This window comes from Budorcas taxicolor, chromosome 16 (genome assembly GCF_023091745.1).
Source record: "Budorcas taxicolor isolate Tak-1 chromosome 16, Takin1.1, whole genome shotgun sequence".
NCBI classification, from domain to species: Eukaryota; Metazoa; Chordata; class Mammalia; order Artiodactyla; family Bovidae; genus Budorcas; species Budorcas taxicolor.
Window position 1 is genome coordinate 20,704,601 of NC_068925.1, and position 16,241 is coordinate 20,720,841.

Here is a 16,241-nt window from a genome sequence, read left to right on the forward strand (position 1 = left end):
CCCCCACACACACACCTTTTTCTGGAAAAAGTTAATTTAGAGCTTTTAGATAATAAATCTCCTGGGCATAATAAGAGTGTTTCAATCCAAAAACCCCTCTGATGGCTTTCTAGCCTGCCTGTAGGACTCGTACAGCTGCACATATGATTGTTTGAGGCCTGCCAACCGCAGGAGGCACAGGAAGCTTAAAACATCCTAGGAATGTAGGGGCTTCCAAGGAGTCAAAATTGTTAGAGTAGGACTGATTAAAGGTTTCATTTGTTGAGCCAATGCTTGCTGCCAAATTTTCATATCTTTCATTTGTAGATATAGTTTGTATATAGAAAAAACAGGTAGTAGACCTGGTATTAGCAACATTAGATCTTTGAGTTAAATACTTTCTTTGTTATAACCCATTGCACCTTTGTTCCACAGGAATATAACTTTATTTAGTACTTTGAGGGTGATGCAGAGTAAAGAAAAAAACTCTTCTAGGGAAAAAGAGTTTTTTTGGTTGATAGACATTTATCTAGGAAGAGAGCCACAAAAATGTTAACAGGCCTCTTGGCCAGAAGATAATGTAAACCACCTGAGACCTTTTGTATACGGGAAGGTATGCAGAAAGAAAGCCTGGTCTCAATGAGGGTCAGGACTGCTGCCCCTGCATAACTCTGCATATTCCATTATTTATTTACGTACAACTTGGGGTATATAAACTGATTTTGAAAATAAAGTTGTGAGTCTTGCACCGATGCTGGGCTCCCCCAAGTCATTCTTTTCTCCCCTTTTCCGGCTGAATTCCCATCTGGAGCGCGGAGGCTCGCCAAGTCTACTTACTTGCCCTGGCTTCTAAGATCCACACGAGAGGGAGCCCAAAGCGGGGCACCCTCTGCTATTCAAGTGGGCACCGGTGGCCTAACATAGATGGTGCAAACCTCTTGTCTTGAGGTTTTATTAGTTTTCCACGTAAACAAAGTTATTCAGCATCTTTTCTCCACTAATTTTCCTACTACACTATTCTTTCCTAATCTCTCTATATTTCTAATTAAATAGTCCTTTCCCAGACTCCGACTCCATCCCCACTTCAAATTCCCTGGATCCAGCGGGGCTGGACCCGGCAAAGGACTAATGCTGAAGTTGAAGCTTCAATACTTTGGCCACCTGTTTAAAACAATCAGCTCAATGGAAAACACCCTGATGCTGGGAAAGACTGAGAGCAGGACAACAGGGCAGCAGAGGATGAGATGTTTAGATGGCATCACTGACTCAATAGACTTGAGTCTGAGCAAACTCTTGGAGATAGTGAAGGACAGGGAAGCCTGGGGTGCTGCAGTCCATAGGGTTGCAAAGATTTGGACATGATTGAGTGACTGAACAACAAATATTATTAATTATTTTCCTTAGTATTCTTTAAGCATTCTTTGTATATTAGAGATTGTGACATAATAAAATACATATTTTTGGTCTCTGGCACACAGCTCCTAAAACTCTTGTAGTTTCCTTACAGGTAAGAGTGATACGGGCATATTTTGTTATAAACTTGGTTTCTATTCCCAGTTCCTAAAATAGTTCCAGAACAAAAATGTAAAAAAATATCTTTTTATATTCATAACAAGTCCCTATCCACATGAGTTTATTTTAACAAGATGATTTTTGGAAACACCTTAACGATAAGGGCTGGTGCCAGCAAAGACAACCAAGTGGTCAGAGGGATGGAATTTTCCGCGTCACCTCTAGATCTCCAGGGAAGTGAGAAGGGCTCAAGGTCAAGTTCAATGGCCAATGATTAAATCAATCATGTGTAATGAAGTATCCATAAAAATCCTATCTGAAAAGGCTCTGAGAGCCTGCAGACTGCTAAACACATAGAGGTGCTGAGAGGGTGGCATGCTCAGAGAGGGCATGGAAACTGTTCCCCTTCCTCCTGACCTTCTCTTTGCATCCCTTCCATCTAGCTTGCTTGAGTTGCATCCTTTTATAATAAATGGTTATCTAATAAGTAAACTATTTACTTGAGTTTTGTGAGCCTTTCTAGCAAATTATCAAGCCCAAGGAGTGCATTAGGGGAACTTAGCTACAAATTAGTAGCTAAGTCGGACAGAAGCTGTAGTTAATCTGGGGACTCACTACGTGCAGTTGGCATCTAAAGTGAGTGATGTCTTCTAGGACTAAGCTCCAAACCCATGAGGTCTGTGCTAATTCCAATTAGTGTCAGAACTGAATTAAATTGTAGGACACTCAGTTGGTATCCATAGAGAACTGAATTGTTTGGTGTAGGGAAAAAACCATACATCTGGTGTTAGAAATGTGATCTGTAGTTGTAGGTAGAATAATGTGTGTCTCCTTTTTAGAGGGATCTCAAATTTTTATCTGTTAAATATTTTCAATCAGCCCCATCACTTATCACTATTGTGCTTAGTCGCTTAGTCGTGTCTGACTCTTTGTGACCCCATTGACTATAGCCCGCCAGACTCCTCTGTCCATGGGGATTCTCTAGGCAAGAATACTAGAGTGGGCTGCCATGCCCTTCTTCAGGGGATCTTCCTAACCCAAGGATCAAACCCAGGTCTCCCGCATTGCAAGCAGATTCTTTACCATCTGAGCCACCAGAGAAGCCCTCACTTATAAAGAATACTTGTATGACAGAATGTCAGTACTTTTTTATGACTCATGATATGCTTCTTTCTTTTGTATTTCATATGTTTTGCTTATATAGACCCCACCTGAAATTTAGAAATATTGTTCTAATCTTTATTTTCATAAATTTACAGTTGTTTTTACATTTAATTATTTAAGCACCTAGATTTTTGTACATGTCATGAGGTAGGTAACTTTATTGTCTTACAAATTGGCAGCCAATTGCTTCAAACACCATTTACTGAAGATGCCATACTCTTTACTTTTATTTCCACTGTAACCCTGTTTCTGCTGCTATAACCCTCTTTCATATCATCTATTACTGATGTTTATGTTGAATATCTATTTCTAACAAATTTCTCTTAATTTTTTTTTCACTTATTTCTTATTCCTAAAGATAAAGCTAAATTTCCACTTCAGGTATGAAACTTACCCTGATGATTAGAGACAAACTAAGGCAATGTAACTTCTAAGTGATTTTACTATAGATTTTCAAATTAACTACTAATTACAATTCCTGATATCAGCAATAAATTAAACTTGATTGATGCAATCACATAAAGATCTCTTTATATACCTTTGCACAAATGTACCCTTTAGGTGTAGCAATCTGATCCTTTTCTTAGTTCCATCTATTTGTATGCCTTAAAAGTTGTTTTATAGAATATGATAATGCTGATGAAACAGAAAAAAAAAAGGAAAAATAAAATCTCTGGGTTTAATATTAGTTGTTATTTCTCCCACACAGTATTTTTAAATAAAGTTTTCAACTTTACTCATAGCTTTCGTTTTTCTCTATGAAAATGTTTTCTGAAATAATTAAGTTTAAGTTCATATCAATTTACTTGTACTCATAAGGAGAAGTTAGACCAAGTCAAGTTTAAAGGATTTACATTCAACATCCCACCCACGTTTTTGAGATTCCCATGCATAAACAGAGAACTCACATGAAGTCCTTCAGTGAAACTTTCCTGAGAGCAGAGGCATCTGTAGGGCTGGCTTGTTGTGTCACAGCGATTGGCATGACCATAGCACTGACATCTGTGGACGTGAGCATCAGACAACTCCTTAGAAACACCAGCTCAACTGTGAGTATATTTAAAGATCTATGTATGTGTCCACTATACGAATTTAACAACAAGAGGCAATGTTTATTATCCAATACAAAATTCAGTTCCTCTTTAATCATATGGATAATATTCATAACAGTTTTAAATTAACACTGAAGTATTGGAAGGATTTTCATCAATATCCAAACCATACTGTTTGTGAAGTTGATTTTCAAACTCATTCTGAGTTGTTTGTACCAATATTAACCATGTGGCAAACTGTCATGAAAAGACATTTACTGAAACTACTGAAAACACAATTGAGAATACAAAGTTCAGAATAAACTGAAGAGTAAAGTTAACACATTTCAATTTGTCTTTTTCCTCAAAATTAGATGGTGAAAATTTAATAGCTATTTTTGCATTGTGCTATAACTTAACAAATAGCATTTATATGTTGATATTCCAGTCTGCTTTTGAATATGTGCTTCATTCGCAGGATATATCATTCTTCTGCTGCTGCTGCTAAGTTGCTTCAGTCGTGTCCGCCTCTGTGCAACCCCATAGACGGCAGCCCACCAAGCTCCCCCATCCCTGGGATTCTCCAGGCAAGAACACTGGAGTGGGTTGCCATTTCCTTCTCCAATGCATGAAAGTGAAACGTGAAAATGAAGTCACTCAGTCGTGTTCGACTCTTCGCGACCCCATGGACAGCAGCCCACCAGGCTCCTCCGTCCATGGGATTTGCCAGGCAAGAGTACTGGAGTGGGATGCCATTGCCTTCTCCTAGCACAAACCAATTTTAAGCAGAATCTATATATGCAGCATTTCCATACTAGGGAGTACGCTATCTTGTTGTTTTCCAACTATTCATTTGTTTAACTTTGTTCTCTACTAGAGCCAGATATTTATAAATTACTTAGACTGTCCTATAATTTTCCTTTATTCCTTTATAGGAAAACAGATATTCCTCATAAAACTGTGAACTTATGGAGATCAAGCTCAGTACTTACAAACTAGCCGGTACTACAGTTGTAACTTCAAATCTAGCTTCTTCTCTTTGATTTCAAGAATATTCCAGAAAAAAAATAAGCAAAATATTTGGCAATTCTTTTCTAAGTTGGATTCAGGGTATCATAACTTCTAAACCCAACAGCTTTTGAAAATTGATTTCCTAACAATGTGATATTATATATGGCAAAGATTGACATACAAATCTCCCCCCAAAATCTTAGAATAGGAAATAATTTCAATACATGGAGACTGGAATTTGGTTTCCTCTAAAAGGCTAATGTATTTTTAAATGAGTATGACAAAAATTTGTTGGAAACAAGATTTATCATGAAAAGCACACTCAAAACCTTGGTCATGAACACTACCTTCCAGTGATGGTGATTTCATTGACCCCATAGTATCTGTGTCTGGGGCTGACAGCAGTCTCAGTTGTATGGTACTGTCCATGGAAATGAAGTCGTACTTGAGTGGCCTTAACGAACTCTTGAAGTGATGGGGTAGTATAGAAATTATTGTATCCAGGACGCTGATTTTGTCCAGGTGTTAGGATGCTAAAGGTGACATTCCCACAGGAATATGGAGTAACACTGTTGATGAAATTTGAAATCATGAAAAGCTATTCATATTTTTGACAAAGCAGACATTATAACAGTAATAGCTTGAATTCTTCATTCTTGGACACAAACATTTCATATATTTTATATACAAGCAATATGAGAGCATCCCAGAAAAAACAGTAAAACATTTCCCTGAGGACATAATAAAAATCCTATTAATATATATAACTTGGTAGCTAATCTGAAAATCAGTTTTAAAGCACAAGTGAGACTGTAAGCAAGAGATACTCTATAAAGTCTTACAGGAATTTTAAATATTGTTTAAAACTCAGCTTAAGGAATAGTCTTAGAAAAATCTTCCTCAAGAAAATTGGTAGTAGAGGAAGTCTCTACCAGCTTAGCTAGCCTGCATGCAGGTTACTACTGCACATTAGTCTATTCAAATTAACTCCTAACTGCATTCAAAGATAATACTTTAAAAAACATTCATACTTGGGAAGTTGAAGACAGTTGACAGAATCAGAATTTTCCAAATCTCCATTGTTTTTCATTCTGAAAGTGCTGCAATTTCTAGCAAAATACTGCCAATCCTCCCAATCTAGGCTGTCCTCCTTTTTCCTCTGAATCCTTATTGCTGTTGGTTGTGGACTAGAGAACTGAATGATAATATAAAATACCTGAAAATGAATGTTAATTGTCATTGAAGTTTTAAGTTTGACCCCATCAGTATAAATCAAACCATGGGAATTGTTATGTTCAAACATAATAGCTTAATTCCTTATAAAGACAATTACCAAATATTTATTAGACATCCAGAAATTCCATAGTCCTACAGTAAAGGCGACACATTCTATAATTGCATATATGTCCCTCTTCTCAAGGATTTTATAAAGTGGAAATTAATACATTTGATATAAAGACATGAACAAAATATTACTTCTATAAAATAATTGTTATCTATTTCTTCTTACAGTTATTTACAATAAGGACTGCAGTTTTTATTAATTTGTGCAACTTAATATTAAAAAGAATGTTTTCATATTTCATATGATTTTGATATAAATCTCTAGAAAATTAGGGCCTGTATATCTTTGAAATATTTTTATTTTATAGGTTACAATACACTACTTTGATAAGGTAATGGTCAATTGCCTAATTCAGCTTTCACTTTATAGCTGGTTAAATTGTTTCCCCAAATAGATGTGTTCAAGTACTAACTCTTGATACTTGTGACTGCAACCTTATTTGAAAATACGGTCTTTGCAGATATAATTAGGGGTCTCAAGGTGAGGTAATCCTGGATGTACAAGGAAGAGGGCCATGAAAAATGGAGACAGAGATTGGAGTTATGCTGCCATAAACCAAGAAATGCCAGGAGCCACCAGAATCTGGAGAAGGCAAGGAAGGATTCTTCCCTACAGCCTTTAGAGGGAGCATGGCCTTGTCAACATTGATTTCATACTTCTGATATTCAGAACTGTAAGAGAATAAATTTATGATTGCAAAACTGTTAAATGTGTGGTAGCTTGTTGAAATATGCACAGGAAACTAACACACACCCCACTGTTACAAATTACCTGATACTGTCCATTTTCCAAATCTATGGAAATGGTCACTCCTTGACTAAGCTGGGTCATGTTTGTAAACACATGTGACACCCATGAAGTACCAATGTTGTTATCATTGACAAAAGAAAGAGGATGGGCTTCAGGATTCAGCCGTAACACCCTGTTTTTGGTTGTGTCTTCTGCATCACTAGGAATGCAGTACCGCTGTTCCAAACGATGGACACGAGGGTGGCTGCCAGGGCAACGGCAATGTGACTGGATATGCAATCTGGGTAGATCTCCGGAGAAAACTTCCTGAATCTCTCTGTAGGAGTCAAGAGGAAGATAGCAAGGACCAGTAATTCAAGAGTGACAGGACTTCTAAGAGGTGTTACCAACGACTATCAGTATCTTCATATTTTGATTTGCAGACATTCAGCCTTAGTAGTTTTCTAAACACAACATAAAATCAAAGTCATTCCTAGTCAAACATATGCAATCTCAACAACTGTATATCAAAAACAGTGCATTTTTTAAAATGAGGTATAGTTGATTTACAAAGTTGTCAATTTCTGCTGTATAGCAAAGTGATTCAGTTACACATACACATACATATACATTGTTTTTTATATTCTTTCCCATTCATAGTTTATAGCAGGATATTGAATATAGTACCCTGTGCTGTACAGTAGGACCTTGTTATTTATCTGTTCTAAATATACTAGTTTGTATCTGCTAATCCCAAACTCCCACTATATCCTCCCTTAAACCCTGTGCCCTTGGTAACCACAAGATACCGCAAGTAACCACAAGTCTATTCTCTGTGTAAAATCAGCACATTCTTAAGGGTTAATTTTGTACATCAAGAAGCATGCACAAGTCCTTGGCTGATTATCAAGATATTTGTTAAAATATAATACTTTACTGTGCCTTTTTGATTAAAAGAAAGGCAACATTAACTAAGATTGTTAAGCTGACTTATCACTATAAGTGAACAATAATGTATTAAAAATAATGAGTTATAGATAGGGTCCCCCATTCATCCATGGAAAGAATTAAGAAGAATATTTTATCTGCTGCTATTTTAGGAGAAGGGACTGGAGCCAAATTCATTTGTCAATGGTTTCCTGTGACTCATCAGTACAGATTCTGGCACCCTAAAATGCTTCAATGGCTTCAGATCATATGGACACTGCCAACAGTCAAAGAAGAATGCCAATTTCAGGCAGATATATTTAATTTTTCCATTAAGGGCAATATACTGATACAGAGCAAAATAAGTCATTCTATTTATAAGCATCTCCCACATAATGCCTTTCCAGACATTTCAGGTAGGCCAACCCCAGCAAGCCAGGTCTAAGTAGAGAGCAAGCCAGGTCTAAGTTGAGAGATCAGAATTCTCTCAGACTCCTCTCAGACTCCACTAAGGGCAAATGGAGGAGGCGGACACCTTTTTCACTCTCTTAAAACACAGAACGGCACACCTTCTTTAAATCTCATTCATACTTTTCACTTGACATCATGTGTTGCATAGGGCCAACAGTGACCATCCAGGTAAATGTTTATCTGAGCAAAATCTTTATTAGCAATGCTGCTCTTCAGAATTTTAGACAAAAGTGATCTAAATGATTGTGAGATGAGTGGCCACAAATCTCCCCAAGAAAGTGTTTCGGTGTTACAGCACCCTATATTTAGGCATCTCTGGATCATATAGACCAACTAAAAAAATCTGTACATTGTTAATGGACATAAGATCATCACTTCATCTCAAGAGCAATGCCTCTCAAATTTACAAGAACTAGTTCTGTCATTGGAAATTCACCATACTAATCTACATTTCCCTTGAAGAAAAATGAATAAACATTATTCTTCTGCAAGTGAATAAGATCAACGTATTCAAACAATGATGTAATATTTTATCATCAAATCATAACTCAGGAAACAAACTTCAGAGGATATCTCAGGCTGAATTTTCCTTGAACTTTCTGAGGAGAATGGAAATATGCATTCCTTAAACACCTAAGAAAGATTTCCTACCTATTCTCAAGATGAAGAAATACTTCAATAAATATAGCCCAAGTCCACACAATGATCTGTTCACTGGAAATAGAAATATATAACAATACTTCAAATTACTTACTCTTTTTGTCTCAAAGTCTAGTAGTCCAGTCTCTTGAGATTTTTCTATACATCAATATAAGTGCTCATTTCCTTTGTTCTACATTCTCTAGTACTTACAAATTCAGCAAAGCAATTTTAAAAGGCAGATATAGCGGTTTCTTAAGTATCAGAAACAACTTCAAAGAGAACATTTAAACAAATGTATAAGGGGCATCCCTGATAGCTCAGCTGGTAAAGAATCCGCCTGCAATGCAGGTGACCCTGGTTTAATTCCTGGGTCGGGAAGACCCCCTGGAGAAGGGAAAGGCTACCCACTCCATTATTCCAGCCTGCGGAACTCCATGGACTGTATAGTCCATGGGGTCACAAAGAGTCAGACACTAGTGAGCAACTTTCACTTCACTTTTATCCCAAATTACAGGTTTCCCTCGTGGTGTAGTGGTAAAGAACTGGCATGAGAGTTCAACCCCTGGGTCAGGAAGATCCCCTGGAGAATGAAATGGCAACCCACTTCAGTATTCTTGCTTGGGAAATTCCATGGACAGGGGCCCTTAATGGGCTACAGTCCATGGGGTCTCAAGAGAATCAGACATGACTTAGCAACAAAACAACAACATCCTAAATTATACACTACTACTTGTTCAAAAGTCTAGTTTTCTTAGAAGAAATCACTTTTACAGAATTTGATCAATTTTATGTTATGAGTTACCCACAGAGTAGCACTAGTGAATAAAAACCATAGACTAAGCTAAAGCAAACACTATAAACATTAATTAGATGATGTTCACCAAATACTGTAAAGGTGGAAAATTCTAAAATATTCATGATATTCTTACTTAAATGAATTTATTCTTACACTTCAGGTGTAAAATTTTCAATCAGCTTACCTGTTTGTAAGTGCCACTTGGTATAATCGAAAATCTTGCATTCTTCCAACAAACTGCTCTGAACCTGTAAAAAAAAAATATATATATATATATATATGAAATCTCAGTTTTCCAAGCAATGTCTGACAAATGTTCAAGTGAAATTCTTTTAAAGCTATGAAACTTTTTATTCATATTAGTTTTAGTTGTACAGCATTATAATTCAACATCTGTATATAGTACAAAGTGGTCACCACAAATCTAGTTATCACCCATCACTATACAAGTTGACACCCTCATCAGTTTTGACACCCTCTCAACCACATTCCCCTACAGTTACCAGTAAACTGTTCTCTGTATTGATGAGTTTTTTAAATTTTTATTTGGCACAATCCAGTGTTCTCAATTCTGTCCCATTGATCTGTGTGTCTGTTTTTGTGCCAACACCATACAATGTTGCTTACTATAGCTTTGTAGTAGAGTTTGAAATCAGGGAGGATGGTTCTTCCAGCTTTGTTCTTCTTGCCCAAGATCATTTTGATAATTCTTGATCTTTTGTGGTTTGCTACAACTTTTAGAATTATTTGTTCTAGTTCTATGAAATATGCCCTTGGAATTTTGAAAAGAGTTGCACTGAACTTATAGATTTTTTGGATAAGATGGAGCAGTCTCTCAGAGCTATCAGAGGTACTGTCTCCTGAGCTGCAGTCTTCACTTTGGGTGCTTCCCTGGTGGGATATATGGAAAGAATCTACCTTTAATGAGAAGACCTGGATTTGATCCCTGGGTCTGGAAGACCCCCGGAGAAGGAAATAGCAACCCACTCCAATATTCTTGCCTGGGAAATACCAGGCAAGAAGAGCCTTGTGGGCTACAGTCGGGTCTCAAAGAGTTGGACACCATTGAGAGAGACTAACTCTTTGGATAAGATGGACATTTCAAGAATATTAACTATTCCAATCTATGAATAAGAACTAAGTTTCCACTAATTTGTGTCTGTAGTTTCATTCATGAGTGTCCTATAGTTTTCAATGTACAGGTCTTTTACCTCCTTGGTTAAATTTATTCCTATTTTGCTTTTGTGGTGGTTTAGTCACTAAGTCGTGTCTGACTCTTTGCAAGCCCATGAACTGTAGCCTGCCAGGCTCCTCTGTCCATGGGTTTTTTCAGGCAAGAATACTGGAGTGGGTTGCCATTTCCTTCTCCAGGGTATCTTACCAACCCAGGGATCAAATTCAGATCTCCTGCATTGCAGGCACATTCTTTACCAATTTGATGCAATTGTAAATATGATTGTTTTCTTAATTTCTCTTCCTCATAGTTCATTATGTGTGTATAGAAATACAACATATTTTTGTATATTGATTTTATATACTGCAACTTGCCTTATTTATTAGTTCTAACAGCTTTTGGCGGGCAGTCTTTAGGCTTTCCATAACATGTTATCTGCAAATAATGATAGCTTTGTCTGCATGCTACAGTCCATGGGGTCACAAAGAGTTGGACATGACTTAGTGATTGAACAGCAACAACAATAATGTGTTATCTGCAAACAGCAACAGTTTTTCTTTTCTTTCTTTCCAATTTAGATTCCTTTTATTTCTTGTGTTTTGTGCTTAGTCACTCGATCATGTCCAACTCTTTGAAACCCCATGGATTATAGCCCATCAGGCTCCATCTGTCCATGGGGATTCTCCAGGCAAGAATACTAGTGTGGGTTGCCATGCCCTCCACTAGAGGATCTTCCTAACCCAGGGATCGAACCCAGGTCTCCTGTATTGCAGGAGATTCTTTACCATTGGGGCCACTAGGGAAGCAAGCCCAAGAATACTGGAGTGGGTAGCCTATCCCTTCTCCAGGGGATCTTCCTGACCCAGGAATCAAGCCAGGGTCTCCTGCACTGCAGGTGGATTCTTTATCAACTGAGCTATCAGGGATTTCTTGCTAATTGCTGTGGATATGAATTTCAAACAATGTTGACTAGAAGTAGTGAGAGGACATCCTTGTCTTATTCCTGATCTTGTAGGAAAAGCCTTCATATTTCCACCATTGTTAGCCGTGGGTTTGTCATACATGGCCATTTTATGCTGAGATATAGTCCCTCTATAAACACTTTGCCGAGAGTCTTTGTCATAAATTAATGTTGAATTTTGTAAAATGCTCTTTCTACATGTGTTGAGATGATCATATGACTTTTATCCTTCATTTTGCTGATGTGACTTATCACCTCAATTGATTTGTGGGTACTGAACCATCCTTAAATCCTTGGAATAAATCCCACTTGATCACAGTGCATGAGCCTTTCAATGTCTTGTTGGATTCAGTCTGCTAATATCTTGTTCAGAATTTTTGTATCTACGCTCATCAAAGAAGAATTTGAGAAGACTAGGTATTTAATCTTCTTTGACTACTTCTGAGAATTCACCAGTGAGGTCATTTGGTCCTGGGCTTATTGGTTGAGAGACTTTTTTTTTTAACTGTTTTAATCTCCTTACTAGTAATTTGGCCAATAGGTGGAAGCGCTTTATATCACAGCCTTTTCAAATTCTTATAGACCAGTATGTGTGCTAAGTCACTTCAGTCGTGTATGACTCTTTGTAACCCCATGGACCATAACACGCAAGGCTTCTCTGTCCATGGGATTTTCCTGGCAAGAATACTAGAGTGGGTTGTCATGCCCTCATCACTGACCAGTATATATTTTACTAATTACAAATGAATAACAGTAATGATCATAGTTATTTCTATAAACTTTATAGGCCTTAAGTCAGAGTTATTATTTTGGCGAGCCTATTTACTGACACAACTTATAATCTCTATCCAGAATATCTTCCCCAAATCAAATTTCTCTGTAGTTTATAAACATATAAATCTATCATTTCATCAGACCTAAATGTGATTATCATCTGTTTCCCATGTGATTTTCAGAGCATTCACATTACTGAGAAGACTCCCCATTTTTCCATTCCACTTGCTCAATCACCAAGCTTCAGGGCATCAGTTTAGGTACTCTCCAAATTAAGATTAATGCCTCATTTAGAAAACCTGCAATAAGTGAGGATAGATTGTAAACCTCCTATTTATGAGTTCTGAGTTACTCACATGTATCTGAATTACTCAGGTCCCAAAATTCCATCACCACATGAGTATTTTTATAAAACAAGTCAAGTTCAGAGCCCAATCTGCTTTAAATTAGCTAACTTTTCAAGATATGGGTAGATATCAACTTTAAACCACACACAATTGTATCAATTCAGCAAATACTTATTTACAGTGTATTAACAGATAAGCCCATGGAGAGTAGGAAAAGAAAAATGTAAGAAAGCTTGTTTGTTTGTTTTAATAATAAGTAAAACAATGAAAATGGCAAGGTTCTAGCTAGAGTTTAAATCATGGGGACACAAAAAAGGATATGATCTAAAGTATAATGCCTATTCAGTAACTGTTTTTTAATTAAATTTCGAGCAATGGCCAATCACCAAACGACTATTTTCTCAAATATGTTTTTTTTAAACAATTCTATTTTTTAAATTTTATCTTAACAATAAGAGTTTTTAAAAATGTTTGCTCAACCTTTGCTGCAGTTCCTTGGACCTGGGACAGAGTGAGGTTATGCTAGATGAATAAAAGATGCCAAGTAGAATTAGCACAACAAATAGTTTTGAAGCAGGGGGAGATGAATGAGCAAAGAAGGGTGAGATTCAGGGGCATAAAAAGGACATGTGTTTGTGTGTGAGCTTGTGCTAGTGTGTATATATTTCTATTTCTTCTTATAATTATATTAAAGGCTATAGTTAAGAAGATAACATTTCACATATGAATATTTCTTCATGAATCTAAAGGTTTTCAATTGATATACAGGAAGTAGGCTAATTGAAATAATTACAGTATTCACTTCAGTGTTGGCTGGGGACATTAAAGAGATTCCGCTATTGGCAGCGCTTACTAATGAAGCAACAAGAAGTTTCCCATCATCTTCAAAGCATGCTATGCCATCAAGCAATACCCTCCCCAAATTGAAAAGCTATTGTTACAGGTTGAATGGTACTCTTCCCAAACTGCATATTGAAGTCATCCCCCAGTACCTATGAACATGCCTTTATATGGATATAGGGTCTTTGCAGATATAATCAAGTTAACGTGATATCATTAGGGTGGGCTCTAACCTGACTAGTATCCTTGTAAGAAGAAGAAAGTGCCTGGTAGAAACACATTCACACAATGAGAAGGCCATGTGACAACAAAGGCGGGGCTTGGAGTGATGTAACTATATAAGTCATGGAATACCATGGATTGGTGGCCACCACCAGAAGTTAATTAAAGGCAAAGGATTCTCCACTAGAGGTTTCAAAGAGAACATGGACCTAGTAACACCTTGATTTTGGATGTATAGCCTCCAGAACTGTGAGACAATATAGTTCTATTGTTATAAGCCACCCAGTTTGTGATATTTTGTTATGGTGGCCTAGGTAATGAATTTAGTCAATATTTTGTACATTTAACACAATGAGTTATCAAAGAGAAAAAATGTTATGAAAAGTATTCCATGTTATCCAATTTGTTTTTTCAGTATATTTTTTAAAAAGTCTAAAACATTATATATAGAACCGCTAGGGAATGTTTTATTTCAAAATACCCAGAAAATACAGATCATAACAAATAAGGGATAATCACTTCTGATTTTTGAAAGACCTAATATCCCTGAAAGCAAAATTGATAATCATTGTGATTTTCCCAAAGCCATGGATTTAAATTATCAAGGTGCTTTCATTCTTTCTTCATTCATTCCTTCAACAAATATTTATCGGGAGCCTTTCATATGTTAGGACTTTTCATGGGTTTGGGGGATACATTAGTTAACAAAACAGGCACAAAAAGCCAAAAAAAAAACAACTGTGGAGCCTATATTCCAGCAGTTATATGAACATAATAAATGAGCAACTTATATAATATATTAAAATATGATAAATACTATGAAAATGGGGAAAATTAGAGCTACATAGACAGCATAGCTGGAATTTAATTTGGATGGTATGTTAAAGAGAGGTCTCATTGAGAGCAGAAAGAGAATGAATCATGTATACATCTAGGGGCAATATTCCAGACAGAAGTCAATGAACGCACAGACCCCTAAGCCACTATGACTGGCATATTAGAGGAACTGCAAGAAGCCAGTACCCTGAAGCAGAGTAAGAGAAGGGAGGCTCTTGGAAAATTAAGTCAGACAAGCCAGCCAGACAGGTAACTGGGTGCTGTGGTGGTTGGCAGGGGGATGGGGTAATTGGGTTCCAATTGCGAAAAGTCATGGAGCCTATTGTTAGTACTTTGGTTTTTATTCTGTGTAAAATAGGAAGTTATTGGAGAGCATAGAGTAGTGACATGAACTCAGGTTTATTCCAAAATGTTAAAAACAGAATGTAGGAAGACAAGGGTAGAAGTAGTGAGACCAGTTAGGCTATTACAGTCTCTAAGTCAATAGAAGTCAGACTAGGGTATAGAAGTGAAGCTGTACACCTCAATATTAATAAATCTGAATTCATTTCCTGTATTTTAGCAATAGTTGAAGGGACACTTTGCTGCAGAGGGTTTGTGAAGTCTCTTTTATCACCTGTAAAATAAAGGGACTAGGTTTTATGACCTTTAAAAACAATTTTAGTGTTCAAATTTGGAATCTGAACATAGAACAATCACATCTTCTACCACAGAATTCATATTTGAAGGGAATTTTTAAAGTTAAAAAAGTTCATTAAAGACCTAGAGTTAATGTGAATCATCCACTTCAAACAGAAGAATTATGATTTGATTTTGGGGGGAGAATATCATAAAATCAAGGACACAGTCCTAAGAGTGAATTTTACTAATTCCTTTGTCAGTTGCCTGCTTTACAGCAACAGATATTCATTGGAATAAACAATAAAATGATTTTTCTTTGAAAAATATTCATATGGCAAAAATCAGTTAAATTACATAAATTGATCAAGTAAACAGATATGAATCATACCAGAAAATATGTAATTACTGGAAAGAAGCAGTACATCCACATTATGATTGGCGGCATAGCAAAATTACTTCAATAGGAAAACTGAGTAAATAATCTAACACATAAATCAAGATAAAAAGAGTAGTTTTGCAATAAGGCTAAATTTTTAAAAAGTCACACCAACTGGAAAGGAAGAAATAAAATGGCCTCTATTCATGGGTAATATAATTGTCTCTTAGGAAAGCCCAGTAAATTTATACAAAAACTACTAGAAGTAATGTGAATTTAGCAACAAGTTGAATGTATAGAAATCAATTCAGTTTCTATACACTAGTGATGAACTACTGGAAAGAAGTTTTTAAAGTAATATTTAGTCCCAAAACATGAATACTAGTTATAAATCTAACAAACAAAGGTTATGCCTGCGATAAAAGTTCAAAATAATGATGAGAGAAATTACACAGTGTGATCAGGAATGGCCAAGTAAGAAC

General features: G+C 36.5%; 1 protein-coding gene across 1 annotated transcript in view; it reads right to left on the bottom strand.

The window, feature by feature from the left end:
- USH2A (usherin) overlaps positions 1-16,241 on the bottom strand; it is a 930,744-nt gene that overhangs the window by 816,236 nt on the left and 98,267 nt on the right. The window contains exons 4-8 of the mRNA XM_052653949.1: positions 9,792-9,855; positions 6,814-7,108; positions 5,729-5,913; positions 5,045-5,266; positions 3,564-3,657 (exon numbers count right to left, since the gene is read on the bottom strand). Coding sequence (XP_052509909.1) covers positions 3,564-3,657; positions 5,045-5,266; positions 5,729-5,913; positions 6,814-7,108; positions 9,792-9,855 — 860 coding nt within the window. The remainder of the gene's footprint in view (positions 1-3,563; positions 3,658-5,044; positions 5,267-5,728; positions 5,914-6,813; positions 7,109-9,791; positions 9,856-16,241) is intronic.